General features: G+C 41.0%; 1 protein-coding gene across 2 annotated transcripts in view; it reads right to left on the bottom strand.

Moving 5' to 3' along the window:
- Positions 1-742: 742 nt before the first annotated feature.
- chst15 (carbohydrate (N-acetylgalactosamine 4-sulfate 6-O) sulfotransferase 15) overlaps positions 743-27,180 on the bottom strand; it is a 102,423-nt gene continuing 75,985 nt past the window's right edge. For both annotated transcript variants that reach the window (XM_068052809.1, XM_068052808.1), the window contains exons 5-9: positions 23,803-23,946; positions 21,395-21,551; positions 16,630-16,786; positions 10,248-10,395; positions 743-1,816 (exon numbers count right to left, since the gene is read on the bottom strand). In XM_068052809.1, coding sequence (XP_067908910.1) covers positions 1,629-1,816; positions 10,248-10,395; positions 16,630-16,786; positions 21,395-21,551; positions 23,803-23,946 — 794 coding nt within the window. In that variant the 3' untranslated portion in view covers positions 743-1,628. The remainder of the gene's footprint in view (positions 1,817-10,247; positions 10,396-16,629; positions 16,787-21,394; positions 21,552-23,802; positions 23,947-27,180) is intronic.

Raw genomic sequence — 27,180 nt, 5'->3', positions numbered from 1 at the left:
ATAAAAGTACTATCCATGACCTGTGTAAATTATTGTAGGTTGATATTTAGCTTGGCCATACAATTTTAACTCCCTATTATTCTTGAGCTTGAGAGATATTCAAAATAAAAAAAACTTTTTCTCTGAATTTACTCAGCCTTTTTATTCTAAGGTTCAATTCCTCTGCACTCATTTTCTCTATTTAAAAAAAAAACACCAGAACTAAAACGTGAAAAAAAGATATTAAATTGGCACTAAGAACTGGCTAAGGGTCTTGAGAGTTGTGGCCTATTGTCGTGCTCAGTGGAATCTCTAACCACTAAATAATACCTGACCTGGAAATAACTGACTGGATAACAAAGGTCAGAAATATTCCATTACCCTGTTAGCCTTGTTCACCATAAAAATTAAATTACAAAAATATTAGTATTCTCAAATATATAAAATCCTTCCAGTATTTGACAGGTTAATAGTCCTCATTGCTAAATGTGCCCAAGGAGTTTCAACCAGATAAACCATATTTTTTCTGATGAAGCCGGCAAGGCCAAACTTTGGAAAACTTTCGTTCTGACGACGTTTGAGGTTTCATGATAAATTTATGTCTAAACATTTGAGATTCTTTAAACTAGAATAAACTGTACAAACTTTCTAATTATAAACTACTTGACAACAGGGGGCACTGCTACACAATCTTTTCTATCATAGATCTTGACAAATGGAGATGGTGTGACTGAATTCCTAGCAAAAACAAGTCATGGATTCATTGTATAATGTGCAGTGCAAGCTTCTGTTTATAACAGTAACTGAGTGTTACACACAAAAATAGGTTTGCTGTGCACAGGGACCCTGAAAATACACTGAATTTTATCCAACTCAATCCATGGATGTAATAATTAACATTTCACCAGTCATATTTTTGTCTAGAAGCAAGTAAATTAAGACAACTTGATTATTTGTTTGAGAACATGCAAAGAATAGGACAGGAATCAAAAGTTTGTAATTATTCTGGACTGATGGCAAATGAAGATAATAGGTTTTGTAAAACTGAATCATCACAATTGTTGGAGATATTCCTTCACAACCTTTAGCTCCAACACAAACCAACAGGGAGGAAAGCAATAAAAAATAAGTTAAAAATAGTAGCTCTTGTATCCATTACCAAACCATAATTATAGTATATGAATTTCTGGAAGACTAAAGTAGGCACTATTATTGAAATCCCTTATGCATGTTTGGCAACAATATTTAAACATATTCGGTAAAGATTTCATTTTTTACCAACTACACAAGTATTATTGAAAATCCTACAAAATATTCAAAATAACCACATCGGGAATTACTTTTCAAAAACATTTATACAAATGTAGGGCTTCTTATTTGTTATGACAGTCACAGTGTCAAGTATTATGAACCTACATATTCCATGGGAAAGTTAAACGAGGCAAATGGATAATGTACTTTTTTATAATCGGGGTTAAACTTCAAACGAGACGCTTGTTGAATTTTGGACAAGTCTTCAGGTAAGAGTTTAAAAATAAACTTAAAAAAATAATCTTTGAACTTGATCAACATATTGTTGAACATTCCATAATGATGAAGAATTATACAAAACATTTGATATTTTACAGTTTTGTGAATTTGTTCCGTATTTATTTTTCCCATAAGAAAGAATCATCATTAAGTAGCAAAGCCAGCTTTTCATTAAATGGCCCATAGAAATCCTCAAGAATCCTCCTGGTTTCTGGCAACATAGGTCCAAGGCTTCGGTCTTTGGGACGTCTAGTATTTGATGCAGGCTTGTTTATGATGGCTGCTTCCTGTTGCTCTGTTAAATTTCCTGTTGAAAAGTAACAGTAGAACTTTAGGGGGAAAAAATCTAATAGTAGTAAAGCAATTTTAAACCTTTCCTTCCAAATCTGACCACCCTTTCCTCTTTGTCTTTTATCTTTACTCCTTATTTTGCCATGATTTAAAGAAAGATAGAAGATATATTGGGTTGGATTTCTGTGCCAGCAGATTGAGGCTAAAAATAAATGAAGGAAGATTTTCTTTTAAGTTAAATAACATAGCTCAGTGCAGTTACTAGAGAGTCATTTCTTAAACGAATACCTAGATATTCATTAACATTCAGAGACCAAAACTACCAATAATTTAAACTGTACTGCAATAATAGATTGTTAATTAGACTGCCAGTGCTTAATCAAATATTTTTCTTAAAAACAAAAGGGGGTCATTAGGTTACTAATTCAGCTTTGTGCTCATTCCTATTATTTGCACTAGAAACTTCTCAAAAGCTCGGTTAACCTGAATAATAGGTAAGATGTATTTGGGAGTTTACTACAAAACTGCTGAGCAGCTTCAACTTCCAACTGAAAAGCAGATTTGCTGGAAGGCTGGTATTTCTGTGAACCAGTTTAACAAACCTTGGTTTTATTCCTGGAGTCAATTAAAGTTTGTATGAGAATAACGTGTAGCATTTTCTAAGAATTTATTGCGAAAGTTTCAGAAAATATGTAATCTGGCTAATAACTATTAACCAAGTTATCAAGACTAAATTACCATTTGAACCAGTAGTAAACTCAGTTAATCCAATCAAATCAACATTCAAAATTCTTGTAGCTATTAATTGTCTCGCTTCAATTATGCATAAACTTTCAGCTGGTCTAGATTTTAGGAGGAGAAGGCATTTCAACAAGGCTCTCAAATTTAGGTACTTATAAAGCTGATTTTAAAAAACACACAGTCCTGATAACCTAGCATGGTTTGTGCCAGTTTATGGTTATCATGAAATTTAGAAATCTATTACACACCCAAATCACCATGAAATATTGACATATGCTTACTATTAAATTGCCATAGAATCAGATATATTGTTATGACCTTGTTCCAGTATGAAAGCATACCAACTGTGAGGCTAACAGAGATCGCGTTCCCTAACTGCACTACCATAAATAAGAATAAAGCTAGCGAGAGACTAAATGATTATTTTGCCTGGTCATCTCCGAATTTGTTCCCTTCTCTTCCTTTACCCCCATGACCATCCTTGGAAGACTGTTAGAGACTGGATTCCCATTTGACTGCTTTACAGAAAGTAGTTGAGTGTCTCAGTACTAGGCACATAGAAATAGTAGTAGATCTTTCAACCCCTTGAGCCTGTTCTGCTGTTCAATTTGACCATGTCTGTCTGATCTGTCACTTAACTCCATTTCCCTCCCTTTGATCCTTGTTCCTGGTTGTGGTTGTTGGAGGCCAATCATCTCAGCCCCAGGATATTCCTGCAGAAGTTCCTAGACCCATCCATCTTCAACTGCTTCATCAATGACATTCCCTCCAACATAAAGTCAGAAGTGGGGATGCTCACTGATGATTACACAGTGTTCAGTACTATTCACAAGTCCTCAGATATTGAAGCCGTCCATGTCCATGTGCAGCAAGAACTAAACATCATTCAGATTTGGGCTGTTAAGTGGCAAGTAACATTCGCACCACACAAGTGCCAGGAAATGACCATTTCCAACAAGAGAGAATCTAACCATCCCTGCTTGACATTCAACAGCATCACCATCGCTGAATACCCAACCATCAACATCCTGGGAGTCACCATTGACCAGGAACTTAATTGGACCAGTCATATAGGTCAGAGCAGATCGGAGGCTGGGAATTCTGAGATGAGTAACTCATCTCCTCACTCCCCAAAGCCTGTTTACTATCTACAAGGCACAAGTCAAAGGTGTGATGGAATACTCTCCACTTGTCTGGATAAATGCAGTTCCAACAATATTCAAGCAGCTCGACACCATCCAGGGCAAAGAAGCCTGCTTGACCAGCACTCCACGCACAACCTTAAACAGACACTCCCTCCACACTGGTGCGCAGTGGCAGCAGTACGGACCATCTAATAGGAAACAGCGAGTCGGGATAAATGGGGCATTTTCAGGTTGGCAAACTGTAACTAGTGGAGTGCCACCACGGTCACTGCTGGGGCCTCAACTTTTACAATCTATATTAATGACTTGGATGAAGAGTGTATTGTAGCCAAATTTGTGGATGATACAAAGATGGGTAGGAAAGCAAGTTGTGAGGAGGACACAAAAAGTGTCTGCAAAGAGATATGGATAGGTTAAGTGAGTGGGCAAAAATTTGGCAGATGGAGTATAATGTGGGAAAATGTGAGGTTGTCCACTTTGGCAGCAAGAATAGAAAAGCAGAATCTTATCCACGTGGAGAGAGATTGCAGAATGCTGCAGTACAGCGGGATCTGGGTGTCATTAAGCCTTACATGGACACAGATGGCTTCAATATCTGCGGACTTATGTATAGTACTGAACACTGTGTAATCATTGAGCATTCCCACTTCTGACCTTATGTTGGAGGGAATGTCATTGAATATTTTCATAGTGTCCTGGTACATGAATCACAAAAAGTTAGCAAGTAATAAGAAGGCAAATGGAATGTTGGTATTTATTGCAAGGGGGATGGAGTATAAAGTATAGAAGTCTTGCTATTCTGTACAGGGCATTGGTAAGACCGCACACAGAGCACTACGTACAGTTTTGGTCTCCTTACTTAAGGAGGGATATACTTGCGTTGGCAGCAGTTCAGAGAAGGTTCACTAGGCTGATTCCTGAGATGAAGGGGTTGGCTTACGAGGAAAGCTTGAGCAGTTTGGGCCTACAACCATTGGAGTTTAGAACAATGAGAGGTGATCTTTTTGAAACCGATAAGATTCTGAGGGGGCTTGACAGGGTAGATGCTGAAAGGATGTTTCCCTCATGGGGGAACCTAGAACTAGGGGGTCTCCCTTTTAAAACAGAGATGAGGAGGAATTTCTTCTCTCAGAGGGTCGTTAATCTTTGGCATTCTCTACCCCAGAGAGCAGTGGAGGCTGGGTTATTGAATATATTCAAGGCTGAGTTAGACAGATTTTTGATCTACAAGAGAGTCAAGGGTTATGGGGGGCAGGCAGAAAAGTGGAGTTAAGGCCACAATCATATCAGCCATGATCTTATTAAATGATGGAGCAGGCTCGAGGAGCCAAGTAGCCTACTCCTGCTCCTATTTCTTATGTTCTTACAAGATGCACCGCAGCAATTCACCAAGGCTCCTTCCACGGCACCTTGCAAGCCCGCAATCTCTACCACCTAGAAGAACAAGGGCAGCAGACACATGGGAACACCACGAACTGCAAGCTCCCCTCCAAGCCACACATCATTCTGACTTGGAAATATATCGCTGCTCCTTCATTGTTTTTGGGTCAAAATCATGGAACTTCATCCCTAACAGCACTATGGGTGAACCTACACCACATGGACTGCAGCAGTTGAAGAAGGCAGCTCACTAACACCTTGTTAAGGACAATTACGGATGGGCAATAAATGCTGGCCTTGCCAGTAATGCTCACATCCCCTGAATGAATAAAAAAACCTCACCCAATAAAAATCTGTTGATCTGAGTTTTGAAAACTTAAATTGCACCAGTAACCACAGCATTTTGGGGGCTTGTATCCCACATTTTCATTACCTTTTGTATGGTGTTACGACCTATCACTCAAGTCAAAGCCCCCAATCAAAATATACGATCGGATTGTGGTGGGAGAAACACACTGTCAATTCAATCCCATCCCTCCACAGATTGCCTAACATATCATTTTAAACTTTCCAAATTAAAGAAAGACCCAGCCAAATTGTACCATCTATTAATCCCCGAAAGAGGCTAACCAAACCAGGTGTCTTTAGATCAACAAATTAACTGTTCAATTAGAAAACCTAAATTCTTAAACACTACTAAGATATAAACAACATTTAAGATAGAAAAAATTAGTGTTCTTGCAAATTTACGCTCCTGCCGAATGTGGAACAGCCCAAGGTTGCTTGAAGTCCTTCAAGCCGTCCGATGGGGGGAAAAAAAAGGTTCTTCAACAGTAGAACAGTCTGTAGTCTAATTCAGCAGTTGAAGGGATGCTCTCTTTCTCCAGCAATGAATTCAGCAATTAACAACTTGCAAACACTTTTTTAATGAATCAGTTTAGCTTTAGAATTTTTGAGGGATAAAAGATTGTTACAGTCTAACTTCCCTTCCTTCAGTTTAAATTATCAGAGATCCCTGTTCCGTTCCTGCTGGTCCAGTTGTCTGTCTGTTTCTCTGTTAACTGTGTCCAAAAGCCAGTTTTAACTAGTTTCAAATGTCAATCGGCAACAATGTATCTTACGTCTTTGGTCCTGAGTGGCTGCATCCAATGGCAATGCAAATGCACTCTTTGAATCACAGTCTCTGAGTGGCTGTATCTTGGGGCAACAAGAATGCATTCTTTAACTCAGTCTCTGGAGCTTGTTGCCTTAAAGCAGTACGGCTCCTTTTCCAGCCTTAAAGACACACCGCATCCTTCCCAGAAAAAAACTACAGGATTATAACAACGGAAAAGTTGTTTCCTGATTTCATGCTCAAATGGTCTGGTTCTATTTTTAAGATTATGTCCCCTTGTTCTTGATTCCCCCACCAGAGGAAATTGCAAGATTTCATAGAGTGGATACAGAATTATCATTTAAAGCACCTCAATTAGTTCACCCCTCAACTTCCTAATCTCAAAGGAGTTTTGCATCCTGTCCTTTTAATTTAACCCTTTAAGTCCAGGTATCATTCTGGTAAATTTGCACTGTATCCTATTCCAAGGCCAATATATCCTTCCTGAGGTGCGGTGCCAAAAACTGAGCACAATGTTCCATAAGGGGCCTGATCAAGTCAACATTCTATTAGTCTCGATCATTCTTTGTACCAATGCACTAGCTTTTAGTGATTTGAGTACCTGGACACTCAAACCATTTTTTCTCCTCCACAGTTTCTAGTCATCTGCCATTAAGAAAATACTCCAAGTTGTCTTTCTTGACTACAAAGTGGATGAGGTCACCCAACACTGATCAGCATTCTGGCCATTCATGTAACTTGTCTATGTCCCTTTGTAACTTCCTACACCTATCTACAAAATTACTGTGCTTCCTAACTTGGCGTCATCAGTAAACTCAAATACACAACTCTCTATTCCGTCATCCAAGTTATTAATGTATAACGTGAAATGCTGAGGCTTCAGTACAGATTCCTGGTGAATAGCACTTATCACAACAGCCTCTATCCTTACACTGTCTCCTACCTCCCATTAATGTCACAAGGTTACCTCCAATTCCATGCACTTTCACTTTTGCTAATCTCTTGTGCAGTACCTTACGGAAGTCCAAACAGATATTCTTCAGTCCACCATTTTCCTCAAAAAAATGAAACTAAATTTTCAAATATGACCTATACTTCACAAATCCATGCCGACTCTGACTCATATTTGTTCAAATGCACAGTCACTCTGCCCCTTTGATAGATTCCAGTAACTTCCTCACAACTGCTGTTAAACAGGATCAACTACTGAGAATTCCAGGTCGTTCTGGGGGCTACAGAATGGCTGAGAATCTGCCAACAGAAGGCAGACAACTATAACTGATGCTTCAAGTGACAGGGAAGAGGATATCATGGTGGGGGCAGGAAGGGGAAAAGTTGTCGTGTCAGCAGCTATAAGTAAAACTAAACAAGCATGTACCATTGGTAAAAGAAGCAATGTCAGCATGAGGAAAGACATTTTTTACACAACGATGATTAGGATCTAGAATGCACTGGCTGAAAGTGTGGTGGAGGCAGATTCGATTATGGCTTTCAAAAGTGAATTGGTACCTGAAGAGAAAAAATTTGTAGGGCTATAGGAAAAAGGTGGAAAAGTGGGACTAGGTGAGTTGAACTTGTAGAGAGCCAGCACTGACATGACAGGCTGAACAGTCTCCTTCTGTGCTGTAACTATTCTATGATTTCTTTCTTTGGGCCTCCTTATCTCGAGAGACAATGGATACGCGCCTGGAGGTGGTCAGTGGTTTGTGAAGCAGCGCCTGGAGTGGCTATAAAGGCCAATTCTGGAGTGACAGGCTCTTCCACAGGTGCTGCAGAGAAATTTGTTTGTTGGGGCTGTTGCACAGTTGGCTCTCCCCTTGCGCCTCTGTCTTTTTTCCTGCCAACTACTAAGTCTCTTTGACTCGCCACAATTTAGCCCTGTCTTTATGGCTGCCCGCCAGCTCTGGCGAATGCTGGCAACTGACTCCCACGACTTGTGATCAATGTCACACGATTTCATGTCGCGTTTGCAGACGTCTTTATAACGGAGACATGGACGGCCGGTGGGTCTGATACCAGTGGCGAGCTCGCTGTACAATGTGTCTTTGGGGATCCTGCCATCTTCCATGCGGCTCACATGGCCAAGCCATCTCAAGCGCCGCTGACTCAGTAGTGTGTATAAGCTGGGGGTGTTGGCCGCTTCAAGGACTTCTGTGTTGGAGATATAGTCCTGCCACCTGATGCCAAGTATTCTCCGAAGGCAGCGAAGATGGAATGAATTGAGACGTCGCTCTTGGCTGGCATACGTTGTCCAGGCCTCGCTGCCGTAGAGCAAGGTACTGAGGACACAGGCCTGATACACTCGGACTTTTGTGTTCCGTGTCAGTGCGCCATTTTCCCACACTCTCTTGGCCAGTCTGGACATAGCAGTGGAAGCCTTACCCATGCGCTTGTTGATTTCTGCATCTAGAGACAGGTTACTGGTGATAGTTGAGCCTAGGTAGGTGAACTCTTGAACCACTTCCAGAGCGTGGTCGCCAATATTGATGGATGGAGCATTTCTGACATCCTGCCCCATGATGTTCGTTTTCTTGAGGCTGATGGTTAGGCCAAATTCATTGCAGGCAGACGCAAACCTGTCGATGAGACTCTGCAGGCATTCTTCAGTGTGAGATGTTAAAGCAGCATCGTCAGCAAAGAGGAGTTCTCTGATGAGGACTTTCCGTACTTTGGACTTCGCTCTTAGACGGGCAAGGTTGAACAACCTGCCCCCTGATCTTGTGTGGAGGAAAATTCCTTCTTCAGAGGATTTGAACGCATGTGAAAGCAGCAGGGAGAAGAAAATCCCAAAAAGTGTGGGTGCGAGAACACAGCCCTGTTTCACACCACTCAGGATAGGAAAGGGCTCTGATGAGGAGCCACCATGTTGAATTGTGCCTTTCATATTGTCATGGAATGAGGTGATGATACTTAGTAGCTTTGGTGGACATCCGATCTTTTCTAGTAGTCTGAAGAGACCACGTCTGCTGACGAGGTCAAAGGCTTTGGTGAGATCAATGAAAGCAATGTAGAGGGGCATCTGTTGTTCACGGCATTTCTCCTGTATCTGGCGAAGGGAGAACAGCATGTCAATAGTCGATCTCTCTGCACGAAAGCCACATTGTGCCTCAGGGTAGACGCGCTCGGCCAACTTCTGGAGCCTGTTCAGAGCGACTCGAGCAAAGACTTTCCCCACTATGCTGAGCAGGGAGATTCCACGGTAGTTGTTGCAGTCACCGCGGTCACCTTTGTTTTTATAGAGGGTGATGATATTGGCATCGCGCATGTCCTGGGGTACTGCTCCCTCGTCCCAGCACAGGCATAGCAGTTCATGTAGTGCTGAGAGTATAGCAGGCTTGGCACTCTTGATTATTTCAGGGGTAATGCTGTCCTTCCCAGGGGCTTTTCCGCTGGCTAGGGAATCAATGGCATCACTGAGTTCCGATTTGGTTGGCTGTATGTCCAGCTCATCCATGACTGGTAGAGGCTGGGCTGCATTGAGGGCAGTCTCAGTGACAGCATTCTCCCTGGAGTACAGTTCTAGGCAGTGCTCAACCCAGCGGTCCATCTGTTTGCGTTGGTCAGTGATTATGTCCCCCGATTTGAAGCCCGTTTTTCCTGTGTTGATAACGGCAGTGGCCAGAAAATACAAAATGATTGGCAACCCTACAGGCCTGGCATTTTGAAGCTACTGTCCAAAGCAAGAGCTTCATTGCAATATACAAAATTATGAGAAAGGGCATCTTGGAGGGAATGGGGTGAAGAACAACCTTCAGGCAGGAGGGCTTTTAAAAGGTAAATAGATAGTAAGGGTATCTTGAGTGTTATTTTCACTTTACCAATCAGGTAAGATTAGCACCAGTTCAAAAACATTTAGAAGTGGCTTAATCCTGTAGTTGAAACGTGTGTCCAAACTGGTTTCAATTTGAACATTTGTTGAATAAATCATAAGTGTTAAATTTACTGATCCCTAGAGATCTCAACAGTATACTTTGTGAAGCATACTGCTATTAACTAATGTACTCTGGAATGATATTTTATTAATCAATGCTTTTGGCACAGAAATGCAGCTTAAACTGAAATCATACCCAAGTTTAAGAATTCGAAGACTCTGCGCAAACTCTTCTTCAAATCAGCGGCATGTTCCTCCAGTCGGAGGATGAGGAATTGGTTTTGGTTAAAAACTGCAAACCAGTCCCACAGAAAGACGGCATACAACCCAATTTGCAATCTCACCTAAAAAGAAAGAAAAAAGACAACATATTGTTTGTCAATTCTGCCTTGTTCATCTCCTGTTTCTTTTGTGGCCAAACACTATGTAAAATATCTGGCATTTAGTACTGAATATTTTACAAGGATTCAGATCAGCTGTTCCCACTGGGCTATAAAACAAGCATTTTGTAAGATCAATGGCACAACACACTAGTACACTGGCACACTGCACTACAGGTAAATGTGAGACCTTCCCTCTGTAACTCCTCACTAGGAGTTCACAATGGAGAAGACACCATGGAGTCCTTTACGGCACTGAAGGAGGTCATTCGGCCCATCAGGTCCATGCCGGCAATCAGATGAAGGAATAAGACACTGAGGAGAGAATTTCCGTGGGGTTTTCCCAATCTCCCACTGCAACTTCAGCAGAAATCTGAAAGAAATGGTGTTCATAGCCACGCTTAGGCATTTACCCCATTTCTCCCATATTCCAGCGATCTTCTGTTAAAGTTAGCGAGAGGACGAGAGAATTCTCTACTGAAACTTCAGGCTTAGTGGGTTCAGTCAATCCATACCACCCTAAAAACAACTGTTGTTATCTTTTTTTTACAATTGGTCAACAAGAGGTCAAAGAAGAGATTATCCGACTGTCTTTTCGGTCAGGGAATGGTGCAGTAACCATCCAGTTTCAATATCAGACACTGTAAAAGAATAAAATCAAGACACATGGCCCCAAGTTGTTACCTTTTTTTTTACAAAGAAAGCAGTTATCACAAATGTACTGAGTTCAGCATGAGTGGCAGTTCATCCCTCAGAGGCCGAGGGCTGGATTTTAGGCTCCATTTGAAAGCTTTTTTTTTTGGCGGGGCGGGCGGGGGGGGGGGGGGGAGGACTAGAGAATTAGCGTGGAGCAGTCCGTCACAGAACCAGATGCCATAATGCTAGTTTCCGATAATAAAATCCAGCCCCCAGGTGAAGAGACCAGGTAAGACAAATCAAGAAATCATAAGTGCACTTATGAAACTCAAGCAGAGGGGAGGATCAAGAGCAGAAAGAAAGTTCAAAGTTCTCAAATCCTAGCAAAGATTGTGAGTTACAGACAGTACAATGAGTCTTGATTTTAACACAATTAGGATGCAAAGAGGGAAAGCTCGCAGAATGACTTATTTCTGACATTGGAGATATAAGAAAATTTAGCGGAGAAATGCCGATAGCAGTACGGGTACAAGAGAAAGATTGCAACAATGAATGAAAGGGAGGTTGGTAGCTAGAAGTGAGAAAAGAATTGCTTACTGGCCTATCTTGAAACCTATCCAAGAGTGTTAGAGAGGTGCCTGTGGAACCTCCCAAAATATGGGATCAGTAATCAGTCTTGAATGGACTTTTATAAAGGGTCGAGAGGCCTTGAAGGGAAAAATACTGTAGATTTCACAGTGTGACTACAAATTCCATACATACATGTCTTTTATTTTCCCCCAAACACTAACTCTCAGTCTTTCTGAAGGAGGAAATAAAACTAATCCACATTATAGAGAAACTAGGCAACAGTTTCCTGCAATAATATGGAGATAATAAATTGCAGCAATTGAACTGGATACATCTGAACATGCAGTTTATTTTATTTTGACATTACCTTGTGTCAAAACAGTGATATTGGCAAATAATATTCTCAGACTGTGGTTATTCTCTGGTAATTGAATGCAGATTGACACTCAATAAGCTTACAATGGTCATGTTACAGTAATCCCATAGTTAGAATATAATTACACATCAACTGTCTGAAATGTCCATGGTATCAATGGCTGTTATAATGGACCACCATTTGGAAAGAGTGGGAGGAAAAAAAGAATCAAAAAGCAAAATGCATACCAATAGTGTATTACAGATAAATAATGGTTACTAAGAAGTGATTTTTCAGGTTGTAATTTTATTTTGTGGGAATTTATGAAAATTGCCATAACAGAGAGAACCAAATGTTTTTGTACAAACATGCTCGGTTTGTACATTAATATTATATGGTGTAATTTCTAGGTTTAAGTAATTTAGATAAAGACATTTTGCTTGAAAAGTTAAAGGCAGAATAACATTCCTGTTACCTTGGCAAGATCACCATTTTGCAGGAAAGAGTAAGTAGATTACAACCATTTATTCCCACCCACTTGCACTTTAACCCCAGGTAGTCTAAGGTGTAATGGTGCAAGTATGAGGATTGCTAAATTTCTCACTTTGGGTGGACCTAAAGAGATGCTGAGTAAACTAGATCAGGAATTAATTTTTTTTAAATATTTTTCAAATAATTGAGATTAGTATTAACAGAGTGAAATGTAGTGTCCTTTGTGGGCATGTGAAAGTAAATCAACACTACTCACTCGGCTTGTCAAATGATGTGCAGTTGGCAGCATTGTCCAGGGAGAAAAAAGTAAACGAACATAAGTGGAGGGGAAAAAGAAAATTCTATGCATCAATTACAGTGTGTTGTGGACAAGAATTCAAGTACTAGTGAGGTAGAACTTGAACTTGTCACTGCGGAGACCTTAAATTACCCAGGAGATTTAATAGCCCGTAATTTGAGATGCCAGTGATTCTATTATCCCAAGAGATGCACTTCATGCTTCTGGGAACATATTAGGTAAATTTGAAGTGGGTGCTGGCAATTCCAATGCATTCTCAATTTTCTCAATTAGTGTCAGAATGCTATTAAGCCAAAATATAACCAGCCTTCTTTCATTGCCAATCCATCTGTGAAACTAAATAGTCGGCAAGTAGTTAGTGGAAGGTATCACAAGTCTGATCTCATCCTCAAACTAAATCCAAATGTGTGCATTTTATTGCAGGTGATATTTGATATTGATCAGGAGCAACAGAAACTGGAATCCCTGGTACTCTAATCAATAATGTTCTCACAGTCAGACAGTCAAGCCCAAACTTGTTACCTCAGGCTCAGTAACTGCCCTTACCAACAGGGTGAATAAGTATGGAAGCATAGAAACCAATTTCTGCCAGAAGTAAGTCTGAGGCTGCATTAGTTGGCCAGCAGGAAACAGCATGGGTGGAGACACAAACTGATATACGCTGGTAGTAAAGGTTTAAGGTGCAGTAATATACTCCAAGTTTTTTAGTGCCAGAAAAACAAATCAAGTCAGCACGATATTTTTTATTTCATATATTTTTACTTTTTATTTTTTTATTTATTTAGAGATACAGCACTGAAACAGGCCCTTCGGCCCACCGAGTCTGTGCCGACCATCAACCACCCATTTATACTAATCCTACACTAATTCCATATTCCTACCACATCCCCACCTGTCCCTATATTTCCCTATCACCTACCTATACTAGGGGCAATTTATAATGGCCAATTTACCTATCAACCTGCAAGTCTTTGGCATGTGGGAGGAAACCGGAGCACCCAGAGAAAACCCACACAGACACAGGGAGAACTTGCAAACTCCACACAGGCAGTACCCAGAAGTGAACCCGGGTCGCTGGAGCTGTGAGGCTGCGGTGCTAACCACTGCGCCGCCCATATGCAGTAAATTTTAACATATTTTAAAATTCCGTGAAGATTTGTTTTGTCAGAAGGATGTTACACTACTACATATGTTTTATTTAGGATCCCGAATAGCCAAAGAAGACTTACTCTGTCTAAGCTGGATTCTAATACATGTCCTAGAGGTGGAAAGTGTATTCTAACACACTGTGTCACTACATCTTCTAAAACTCGAAACTGTTTCAGCTGGTTATTATTTGTCATAATACATTCCTACTAGAGAATATTTGTAAAGGAAAAGAAATATTAAAAATCAGAAAAAAATGGCTAAGGAAATAATAGTAATGGGTTGGCAAATACTGCATTGCCCTCAATCTAGTTATCCCTTATAACCTGAAACACCCAAGAAGATTTAGGGACTAAAGGACTGGAGGGCACATTATGTCTTAGCACATTTTTGGATGAAGGGTTTTGAGCCATCCAAGACTGATGGGATGACATTTCCACCCAGAAGTGCATATTAGGCACCTAAGTGAAGAGACTTTCTGTAGTGTCAAGCCAGTTTCTAATGGCTATGTCGAGAGCACAAAACTGCAAATAATGTAATATTTTTTGACAGTAAATCGATAGTTACACCCAGTGAGGACACAAGATGACTGCTGTGGCAAACAGAAATGTCACACTGATGTAGCAAGAAGGTCTCCTCAAAGGCTGGAACACAGTAGAGAGAGATTTACTTTGCATTTCTTCATTCTATACCTGAGCCACGAGTACATCATGTTAGTAACTGGAACCAAAAATGTTATCTGCAGCAATGGACAGTCCTCACTTTAATAAGGACACGCCCAAATTTTGAAAACCAATGGCCAGAATTTAACGCTGAGGCAGTGACCCCACCCACTGGCTGAAGAGTCAGGGGACAGCCCGCCTCCGTTGGGCCTGGAAGCCACACTGCTATTTTGAATGGCCTGGGCCCTTAATTGGCCTCGGTCAGGACTTCCGCCCCTATGAGGCAGGCAGTCCTGTCTCCAAGAGCTGCTGGCCAATTAAAGGGTCGGCATCTCTTCGGTCCCAGCAGTATCACTGGGAGCAGTGGCCACTGCTGGGACTGCACCCAGCAAGAGAAGCCACGATAAACGGCAACCTTGGAACAGGTAAGTGGGATCCGGGCTTGCTGGGGCCGATTGTCTAGTTCCTGGTGAGGTGGGGGTGGGTCAAAGAGCAAGGCACAGGGGATACTTTTAGCCGGGGGTGGCCTGTGCTGCTCGGGTGGCACAGGGTGCCCCATCAGGAAGCCACCACCCCCCCCCCCGCAGCCCGCAAGGAGGCCGCCAGATGTTACGGGGCGGCCTCCTCAGGTGAAGTGCCCATCTGCCGTTGGTAACATATCAGCGGCGGCATGAGTAGGCCCTTAGGTGACAATTAAATTGGCCAGTTAAGGGCTTCAATTGTCACCTCCCCTGCCGCTGGTAAAACAGCAGCAGGAACTTGTAGGCGACGGGCATGGCACCCCCCCTTCCTCCCACATGATTTTACACCCTGCACCCGCCACCCCCCCCCCCACCACCCCACCCCGCTGTCTCTCAGCCTGTTCCAGGGGGTGATGGTGGGGTGGGAGGTCCCGTTAATTCCAGCCAATGTTTAATGTACAACTACTAGAATTACAAGTGTTCAACTTAACTTGTACTATTTCATTCTTTGCCAATGTAAATTGGGTTCATGAACAATGGCATAAAAAGAGAAATGGAATCTTTTTGACGGTATGAAGTACAGGCTTGCCTGCCAAATATTTAAGTTCTAATTTTACCTCTTTCTAAAATGTCAACATGCATTTGTACATCAGATCCATTCACTTGGTAGTTTCAGCATTGATATCTTACAGATGTGCGTTTAGTGTGTTGGCAAAATTGTACATGCTGGGCTGCACTAGTTGCCAAAGATTCAGTGCAAATCATTAGCTGCGGTTCTACAGAGAGGGTAAGTGTCCATCCTGTACTGTCCCTTTTTCAACTTATCTCCTATGGGATTTGGGGCCAGGAGCTATTCACTTCCAATGTGTTGATCATACTGACTGGTGTCCATTTTATACAGCCACTGGGATGCCACAGGAGGCAGTAGTGCCAAGAAGATATCCAGGAAGGGGACCTTGATGCAAGGCCCAATTTGACAGATTCAAGCAAGTGCATTTAGTTTAGTTGCTGATACACAAACCTGTAGACCAAGGATAAGAATTGTCTTACATAAAAACTTGAAATGCCAACTTTCTTCCTGAGTATGGAACCTCAAAAATGAAAATAGAAATAAATGACACTGAGGTAATTTGAATGAAGATCATATTTGTGAGTAAATTGATGCATGCCTTGGTATTAAAACTATTAGGAATAATGATAATACTATGGCAATCCAGTTAATCATTTTTTACTTATAGTAATTATAATATTATACCAGAAACATTTATCATCCACTATTTTCTAAGTTACCTGCCTATTCAAAGCTTCTTTCAGTTTGTGCGCATCTTTAATGCTGCCAAATGCAATGGCAGCATGATTTGCTCCAATTTCTAACCAACAAGCTCAGATTTGTAAAGTTCCTTCCAACTATGACAATGAATTTAATTGACGTGCAGCAGTGTGGCTTAACCACAGCACCACAGAGTGAGATAGCCAATGGTATTACTACCAGGTTACTGTCAAATAATAATTCACATCCAGTATAACAGACAGGGGAACTTGCTCTTTAACTGACTGTCACTTAAAAAAGGTACTTACAGGCATGGCAGAGTTCACGGTGGAGTTGTACACACAGGATCTAAGGGAAGAGTGCATCAAACAGCCATCGAATATTTGTAGCGAATCTTTTACTTTTTCATGAAAATCCTCGACAGATTTGTTAGCGCTTATGAAGTACAAGTAATCAGAATATAGCCTAAAAAAGCATAAATATATTAGTATCATACTAGAGTATGAATTGAGTGACTTACCCTTAGCAGAATACCAAAACACACCATTTTTACAAAACCTAGACTTTTTCCATGTTGCTGTCTTTCCTTACCATGGAGACTTTTTTTGGAACGCTAATGGGTTCTACGATCGCAATAGTCAGTTTAGTAGTTTCAGGAGTGGAATAGTAAACTTTCTAGATACTCAAATATTACCTCTAATTTAAAAGCATAAGTTAGTTATTGCATTCATTTGACATTGTCATTATGTTCCACAGACTCTGCTCTGGTAGTACTTTGTGGGTTCAGAATATGAGAAACAGAAAATGAAGTTTACTATTGGAGTCACCTTTAAAATGATATAACTACAATCAGCATAATTTTTTCTATTTCTGCTGGTTGCTGAAAAGGATTGAAGTAGAAGAACAGGTTGTACGAAAAACTTGAGATGAGCATATTGTGCAGGGGTGTTGATTCTGGGAGCATGAGGGAACTGAACTAACAGAGGTTCAGCTGAACAACAGGATTGCTGAAAGACTCAATGTAACTGACTGCATTTTAATAAATTTCAAAGCCAAGCCATCACATTTTCAGGCTCGGCTGATCGAGGTCATCAGAATTCATCGCAAGAAGCGGAGGAAAAAAAATTAATAAAAAGAAATAATGTAAAGGGATTTTCAAATTATACATTATCCGTTAGAACTTCTTGATTTTAAAGGTAATGTTTTAAATCTATGCCCTTATGTTGCCTTGCCTACTCAAGTTTTAACTTTGACACTTTTAGCAAGTAAACATATATAAAGCAAAGAAATCGAACAGCACACACAAGTATAGGAAATGTTCATTATATCCATGCAATGCTGACAGTTCCACACTAGTGTGTGTATGCATGTGTGCGTGCTCACAGTTGGTGGAACCTAAGCCCATTACACCAGTTCAGCATATCCATTTATAATGAAAATTGGTTGGCCCTCAGCCGTCAGGTGGCAGAGGAGCAGTCATGATTATCACAAGCTTTAGCTATTCAGAACTTGACCAGAGGAAGAAAACAACAGAAGGAAATAAAACAGTAGGCGAGACATTTTAGAATTACCCTGCAAGAATTACGATATCTAAGTGTGAGACATGAAATAGTCAATTGGAAGGAGAAACATAAGTGGAGAAAGACATCTGTAGTGGAGAGAAAAGAGAATGTGCTGCATGGTCAAGATTTGCTAGGGAAGGCATAGGTAGCATTAGAACACTAGGGATCTACTCTGTCCCAAACGGATAAGCACTGCCTGGCCAGTACTAGCATATGTGTATCAGTTTGTGATTATGTCCTTCTCCTACCATATTAAAGGGCATGCCCAATGAGCTATAGCAGATCCCTGGGCACTTCCCTTCAGTTATGTGCTGCAAAACATTCAACCCATGACCCAAGAATACAGCAAGACTAGAGAAAGTTCAAGAAAGACAAACCATGTAACTTCCTGTAATCTCTAGTGCGACACTGGGCACACTATATCATATAGTGATATCCCACAAATCCAGTCCAAATGTAAGACATACTAGCTATATGTGATGGGCTATCTTGCCTACCTGCTTCCAATTCACGTCACCTAATCAAGCTAGTAGCTCATCAGTTCTTCATTGCCAATGTAATTGATGACTCTGTTTCCAAAATAATTTTAAAAATCTCTTTGTTCTCTCAGATCAATGTCAAAGCGCTATTTTGTGGGGCTGAATGCAACAATGTATTCGCAATTGACTTCTCTGGGACATGGGTTTACAACCAGCTTCGAAAAATGCCTGCCTTTGTTTTGAGACTTCAAATGATTTTTAGTCTATATCCCGTTCCTAGCAGGGCTAGCCCTACAATTCTGCACTAATTAACAACTCGACTCCAAAAAAAGCAATAAAGATGACTGGGATGGGAAATGGAAAAATGTCAATGTTGTGCAAGCAGAGAACTTTTCTGAGGTAAAGATTAAGGGGCAATGTTGCAACTGAGCAGAAGAAACTTTACATTTAGCCACATCATATCTGACCTGGTTGCACATGATGCTAATAATTGATGGTCAAAGTATTCCAAAAAGTTGGCACTGATATCTTCACCTTGGTGAGCACAAACATTCACCAAAACATTTAACATTAATACCATTAAAGGATGTGTGATAAAATTGAAGAAAAAAGACATAAATGTTTTAATTAGTGGCTGTTCTGCTTTTATGAATCACAGCAGCACTATACTGTAAAGTTAGAAGACATTTTATAAGTAGTGATGCCAAAGATTATGGCCAGGATTTTACAGGGCTCCCGACGTCTGGTTCCGTGGCGGGGGCCGGAAGATTGTTCCAGCAGCGGCCCGCCATGGGGCTCAACACCTGGAGGGCCGAGCCCCATCTTCCTGATGGCAACAAGGCTCCGTGGCGACCCCCCACCCCCTGCTGCTGGGTGTCAGGACCTGGATTTAAATATGTTAATTAATGACATGAAGAAATTTAAATGAACTTACCTACGATCACGGGCCGTGATCTTCATAGTGGCACTCCCACACCTTTACTTTCCCATCTGGGGAAAGCAGGTGCAGTGGTGGGGAAGGGGAGAAGCTTAAGATTTTTTATGTGGGGGTGGGGGGACGGGGCCAAGTTTTCATCGTAAGTGTAGGGGATGGTGGGAAGGGGTGACCTGTGAACTCTGTTCAGTTTGGTGGGGGGAGGGGGAAGAAGGTCATATTTGAAAGATAAGTGTTTGGGGGGGTGGGTAAGGGCAAATACTTAATTTTATTATAGGGGGTGGGAAAAGGGTGATAGAATTTTGATAGGAACATTTGGGGGGTGGTTTCACTTCGAAAATTTAAATTAGCTTGCCGGACTGGCAGCCCTTTAAAAATGGCGTCAGCTGACGCATTGTCAGCATCGGAGAGCCCGCCCCCTCCACATGATTGAGGGGGGAAGCAGGGTTGGGGGGGGGAGGGGTGGCGAGCCGACTGGCACATTTAAATTAGCTGCCGCTGCTCTCGGCAGCTGACGCTTAGAATCCCACCCTATGTGTGAGGAACTGTCAGGATATTATAAATTACAAGATGATCACTATAGAAAATTGGACTTAGGATAAATGGAGCAATTATATTTCATTTTAAAATGAAATGAAGCAATACAAATTGACAATTTTTTTTAATGCATGTCTCACCAAGATAGATCATTTAAAAAAAATCATTTGTAGGTGCAAAGAATTAGAATGCACATTCTTGTACTTTTGCTACTGTGCCTATCCTTGTCAATAATTTTGAATACTGGATGGTACTGTCTTGAAATGGATACTCAGGGCATCCATATGAGGAATATTGAATTTTCAGTAGAGTAACTCCTTTGTTACATTAATGGCATTGGAATAGGAGTGGTGCATTAAATCCTTTTGCCTCACTTATATTGGCCAGGTTCTAGTGCCCACAAACCAGCTCCAGTTTCCTCTGAAACCTGCAGTTCCATTTCACGTCACAAAAACACATCAGGTTTTGGCTGCCACGTTGGCTGTAGCTGCAATACAAGCAGTGGCAAAGCACTAATTCAGAGCCAAGCCATCGACTTGGATGAATCTCAGACACAACTAGCACAGGTGTGCCAATTTCAGATTTAGTGGTTACACACCATCAGTTCTATGCCAAATTCCTACCACAGTCTTGGCATCAATTCAATGCAAAATCCATAACAGACTATTACATCTAAAGTATTTCAGCAATAATTGCCATAACCATCCAAAATGTTTAGCCTTGTTAACTGTTCCAAACCACTGTCAATTATGCCATTTCTCCAGATGTTCCCGACTTTTACTAGCGTAGAATTCCACAGATATCTTACCCAAGTGTGAGAGAACCTGGGCAATTGGGACCAATAAACTGGGGAATTTAATATCAGAGCTCAATACAGCTCTCATGCAACATTCACACACCTAGCAGTATTCACTGGACCTTCAATAAGATGCGTTAACTCTGGTTGATTTTCCCTTCCCCCACCCTCAAAATATTGAGATTCACTATAATGACCCCAACAGTGCCCTGGCTGAGATCATTAGGCTTAGCATAGAAACAGACTTTAGAGCCTTTCTGGGTTGTAGGGTTCAGTATCACATCCCTCAGGCTCCATTTATCCACTAAACCTTCCAAATCCCAGAACTTGTAGTTTAAGCAACTAGCTAAAAACAAACAAACCTAACATTTATCATAGTTTTTGTTACAGTCTACTCCTGATAACTCATTTATTTTGGGAATTATTCAGTCATTTGAATCAAGCAATGTACATAAAAGTATGAATTTTGTTCCAAAAAAGCTGAACTTAACAGTAGATTGTAATTTTTTTGAAAAATAGGTTTATTACTGAGAATCTATTAGGTAAAACTAAATGTTTCAATTATTTAAGCCAAATTCTCAGTCACAGGAAAGTTGAATCACACTTGAAAATGTCAGAGTAGCAGAAACATTATACAGTGTGGAAATTCAGTAATCAGAATTTACAACAGTCATTGTTGCATAGGTGCAATTCTTTGCAAGAACTCAAGTTTCCTTAGCTTGGCAATAAAAGCGCTGCACAATGAACAAACTCTGCAAAACTAACCTCTCAACGGGGTCCCTCAGAATAACAATAAGTTTAGCTGCTGGTAGAACTGCGTGAAGGAAATCCTGAATTAAATATGGTGGTTCACCATTAACAGTGCGACCATAGAAATTCTGCCAAGCATTGTTATCCCACATTGTGGAAGCACTTGCCTCACCTATAAAGAAACAAAATGAATATTTTTTAAATAAAAAAAATGTAAGAAGTGAGATTTGCTTCCCCATGAATGATGGAAAGCAAAAAGAGGAGAGATACAAATTGAAAAGGCCTGGTGAAAATACTTGACTAGGTGCATTTGCAATATGCATTTTTTTGCTATTTTTATGTACAAGATTAAATCTGTACAAGGTAATTAAAACTTCCTATTTTCTCCCTTTTATACACAGGCATGTGTGATGCCAATATGACTGCAAAATGAAAGAGCATTAGACAAACTGACTGCAACTAGTTTTCACATTTTGGCTGCAGGCTTGCTTTGTACATAGGAAAGAGTTAGGACGCAGACAAACCTATTTGTTAGCTTACAAAAAAAAACAATAAAATTGTACCACTGATTCCTTTCACAATGGTGAAAAAAAGCCTATCTTGGGAGAGGGAGTAATTTTTTTAAAAACTGTTCATCAATTTATACGTTAGTGACTCCATAGGGCTGGTAATGCTGCCCCAACAGAGTGGTGGTAGCACACTGGGTGCTGATCATGCCAAAATAATCTGCCTTTGCATGATAATCTGGAAACAGATGCTCAGCAGTTGAAGACTGAACAAGTTGGCTGCATTATGAGCAGTGCCTTCTTATGTACATTTTATTTTGGGACCTTTTATAAACTGTGCACACATTTTGTGACTAAACGCCCAGTGATCCATCCACTGGCCAGCCGTTTTATTGAATGCCAAAAGCACTGGACATGTGGTTAATGATATAGAGCCCCAGTACCACAATGCTTCAGACAACATGACTGCAGATCTTTTCCCACTGACTGAGTGCTCAACAGCATCCAAACTTTTTTAAATATTCAATAGACTTTAATATCCAAATACTAAATTTTGCAATGGGATACACGAGTGTTTTTGGAAGGATGAAAAACATAGAAAATTCAAAGTAAAAAAAGGTCATTTAGGCCATTCTGAGCTCATGGATGTTTATTCTATCAGGGACTTTCCTTCCATACCACTTGTTGGCTTTTAAATGCAACAATAAAAATCTATTTCCTTATCTGAAACCATATCAGAATAATCTTGTAAAGTTTCTTTCCAACATGGTAGTTGGTACAATTAATCAGCTAGAAGAAAAGTGTGTTCTTTTTGCTCAGAGAAGTAGACTAGTTATAGTTATAGTTGTGCATTCACCTTATCCATTTTATGTTTGCTGTAGCTTTTTAAAAAAACCAACATTAAAACATTTAACAACACTTAAAGGATAGTGTATCCAGCGCTAGAATAATTTTAATTACAACTGGTTGAATCTCATCAATATCCCACATGAAAGCAATTTTAAAAATAGAAACAATTAAGGGTTCAACTCTCAGGTAACTGACTAGGTTCAGAGTGCATGGGACATTGGAGATATAGCTGCATTCTAACGTTCTGGCTACAATGCCAATAGTCGAAAGGTATAACACAATCTAATGCTGAGACACATGTGGTAGGAGGAGCAAAGTAAAAAAGGGTCTGCTCAGAATAACATAGGAACAGGAGTTGATCATTTAGCCTCTTGAACCTGTTCCATCATTCAGTAAGATCATGCGACCGATTTCCATATAAGACACTTCAGGGCATACCAATATAATTTGTGGTCCTAGACTTTGAGCTCTAGTTCAAGCCAACACAAATCATTGTTTCTAAAGAATTCTAGCATTTTCATGTTTTGAACAGCACACCACAGCTCCAACATACCAGAATTTTAGGATGCAGTTCACGTGCACAATTCTCCATTAAATCTCACCTCTGCCATGAAAGTTAAGCAAGCTAGAGGCCTGACAATGAATCAGCTTCCCGCTCTCATAGTCTGGGACTGGTACAAGGTCAGGGAGACAAAAGAGGGGAAAGGGAACAAAAAAAAAATCAAGTACAGACAAATGAATTTTTGACAGCTGGTTTTATTTAGAATTACTTTCATGTGGTAATCCAGTAAAAGATCAGCTGCAGCAGAATCAAAGCTTTCACAAGCTACAAACCAAAACTGAACTGTTCCTACAAATTATCAGATTTTCCATCAGTGAATAGAAAATTGAAACTGTGTTGGAATAAATGATCAGTTTAGAACAAGATTTTCATAAATTAGATGCTCATTAATTGATACTAACCGCGCTATGACAAGCACATAACATGCTGAACCTGTGTTTAGCGAGACTCAATTTTTGAGAGCTCAAGTAATTGTTTTAATAGTGTGGGTGCATAAAGTATCTCACCAATGACCATGTTGCTTTTTATTGGTTGTTCAGCAGATGAATTGGCTATCTGACTCTGAATCTGATAAGCTGCCAGATCAAACAGATCCAGATAATCTTCAATTAGATATCGGTCATGGAACCCATTCCAGGGCTGAATAATCCCTGCAAACAAAAGCATGCTTCAGTACAGAAATTATAACACACCATTCAATTTTAAACTGATCTTTACTTCATTAATATAATAAGAGGAGAACCAATTTAATGTTAAATTTCAAGATTACTCACTCAAAATTCTGTCAAGTGTTCTGAATTGTTTTAGTATTGTTGAGTATTGTTGTTCAGCAGCCAACATTGCATTTTTAAGCACTAGGAATTGTTACTGCATCACCTTTCTGCAGTACATTGGAATAAAGTGACTGACTAAAGAATTGCTTATGTTCTGTAGTGGTAATATACGATATTGGACCAGCAACAGATTTCATCAGCTCAAACCTCACCAGAGCAAGTTGTGAAATTTAATTCAACTGAGATGAGTAACTTATGGGCTAGCATCATAAAATATTATCAAAGCTGCCGTTCAGTCATAAAAAATCCAACTGGCTCACTAATATCCTTCAGGGAAGGGAAACTGCTATACTGACCTAACCTGACCTACATGTGACTTCAGTACCACAATTTCTGATTGACCTGTAATATCATGCTGAATTCTGTAACACAATCGAATTATTCAGTTCAGAAAAGTCACTGCAGGCCATTATTATAAGTAAAATACTGAATGGACCAATGACCCAGGCATTAGATCAGGACAATGCTCAGACAATTCCACCTTAGTCAACTGTGCAAAGTTCTCCTCGCTAATATCTAAGGACTGTTGTCCAGCCTAACAATTATACTCACAAAATCACATCTTGGATTCCATCACCATCCCTGGATATATTCTTTCCTACCAGCAGGATAGACCCACAAGAGGTTGGATGTGCTTGGCCCTGCAAGTCCTCAACATTGACTTCCCATAAAGTCTCATGGCTTCAGGTCAAAGCAGATCAAGAAAATCTACTGACTACTATATAACTCACCCAATAATTGAATATGTGCTCTTACTTATTAAATACCACTTAAGAGGAAGCGTTAAGAGAAAACAAAGGCACTAAAGGTATTCTGAATAGAGGATTCAGTGTCCACCACTATCCATTGCTCAGTGGTACTACCATTAACTAAAATGGGAAAATCCTGAAGGACATAGCTGCCAAACTAGGCCTGCATCAGGAACCAATACAAGGGAGTAATCTACTTGATCCTATCCTTACCAACCTAACCATCTCAGACATTTTTGTCCACCATAGCATCAATAGGAATGAGCACTACACAGTCTCTGTTTCACAGCAAGGACACCTTCCATCATGTAGTGTGGCACTATCACGGTGACAAACTAAGGACAAATTTGGCAGTCCAAAATTGGACATGCATTAGGGACTATGGTCCATTGGCATTGTATACTACCGCAATCTGTACATCAATGCTCCATCACTATGGAGCCAAGGACCAACCTTGGTGCAAATTGGAGGGCAGAAGAGTATATCATAAGCAGTACCAGATCTACCATAGAACAAGACACTATCCTAGTGAAGCTACAAAATAGGGCGACCGAAAGACAAAAAGCTGAGGCTACAGATAGAGTGGATCGATCAAAGCAAAGTTCTGTAGTCTGACCACACCCAGTTAAGAATGGTGGTAAACAATCAGACAACGATTGGGCGAGAAGGACATATGAACTTTCTAACAACGTGCTAGAGCCCAGCACATGACAGTAAAATATAATATTGAGGTTATGTTTTTCTTTTTTTTAATAAAGTGTTTCCTAACACCTTCCAAAATTCTGAGCAGACAATACCACATCATCATAGATGCCAATATTCAAGCAACTTGATTCACATAACATGATATTAAAAAGTGGTTGAATGAGGTGGACACAGAGAGGTCAATGGGCCCTCAGAGTATCCTGGTGATGGTTTTGAAAAACCTGCTCATTGGAACTAGTGGTACCTCCAGCCATGTCAGTGCAGATATGGCACTGGTATCTATACAACAATGTGAAAAATTGCCCAAGAAGGTCTTACCCACAGAAAGCTGGACAAATCTAACCCAAACAATTACTGCCCTATCATCAACAAAATAATGGAAGGAACCATCATTTGATGCCTTCTCACCAATAACCTGCTAACTGATGTTCAGTTCGATTTCCACCAACACCATTCCGTTCCAGATTTTGTTGGGGCCTTCAACTATTCAGTGAGACCTAAATGCCACAGGAGAGGTGAGCATTACTGCTTTCAACATTAATGCATCATTCCATTGAGTATGGCACCAACGAAAGCGACCATAACTGAGGTCAATGGGGATCACAGAGAAAACCGTCCAGCTGCTGGAACCATACCTGGCTCAAAAGGAAGATGGTCACGGTGGTCTGAGGCCAATCAATGCAACTCCAGGGCATTGCTGCCGGAGTTCCCCAGAGCAGCGTCCTTAGCTTAACTATTTCAGCTACATCAATGACCTTCCGTCTAATAGAAGATCAGGAGTGGGCTGTTCACTGATGATTCTACTGTAATCAGCTCCACTGAAAACACAGGGTGGAATTTTGTACTCTTCCCTGTGGCGGGTTTGGAAGTGGGAGAGCATAAAATCAGGTTGGATGGTGGCGGTGAGGGACGCGCCACCATGCCACCTCTGCCAAATTTAGTCCGGGGCGGGAGCCTTCCCGCCCTGCCACCAATTGAGGCCCTTAACTGGGTAATTAACCCCCACTTAATGTCCTCTTCCTGTCGCAGCCGCAATTATCCATGTGGTGAGCGGCCTTGTTGCCACGCAAGAAGCACGGCATGAAAAACCATGCAGGCTGCTTCCTGGCTCAGGAGGGGGGAGGGGCCTGCTGAAAGGCCCTTGCATGCTGAACCCCCCACTCACCTATGACCCCCACCCCACAAGACCCCTCGCACCCTGACCTCACTTAAACCTTGTTCCAGCATCGCTCCTGTTGTCTGATCGCCGCAGCTACAGCAGTGGCACCGCAGCTGCCGGCCTCTGATTGGTGAGCAGCTCTGCAAGACCAGGACCTCTGGCGATGGGGTCCTAAATCCTATGGAAGGCCCACTGCTGTCTAGTTAAGTGCCTGATTGGCACTAAATTCAGCGGGCCTTCTGGTTTCCTCCGATGCCAAGACCCCTGCCACCCCACTGATAATGAAGCAACCCATGGTAGTATAAACAGGACTTTGTCAACATACAGGCTTGGACTGTCAAGTGACAGGCAAGGTTTGACCACATAAGTTCCAGTCAATAACCATCTGTAACAAGAAAAAGCCCAACCAGATTTCCCTGAACATCAATGACATGACCA

Source organism: Heterodontus francisci, chromosome 20 (assembly GCF_036365525.1).
Source record: "Heterodontus francisci isolate sHetFra1 chromosome 20, sHetFra1.hap1, whole genome shotgun sequence".
NCBI lineage: Eukaryota > Metazoa > Chordata > Chondrichthyes > Heterodontiformes > Heterodontidae > Heterodontus > Heterodontus francisci.
Note: the sequence above shows the minus strand (reverse complement) of the source record. Positions and strands in the feature narration are given on the sequence as shown.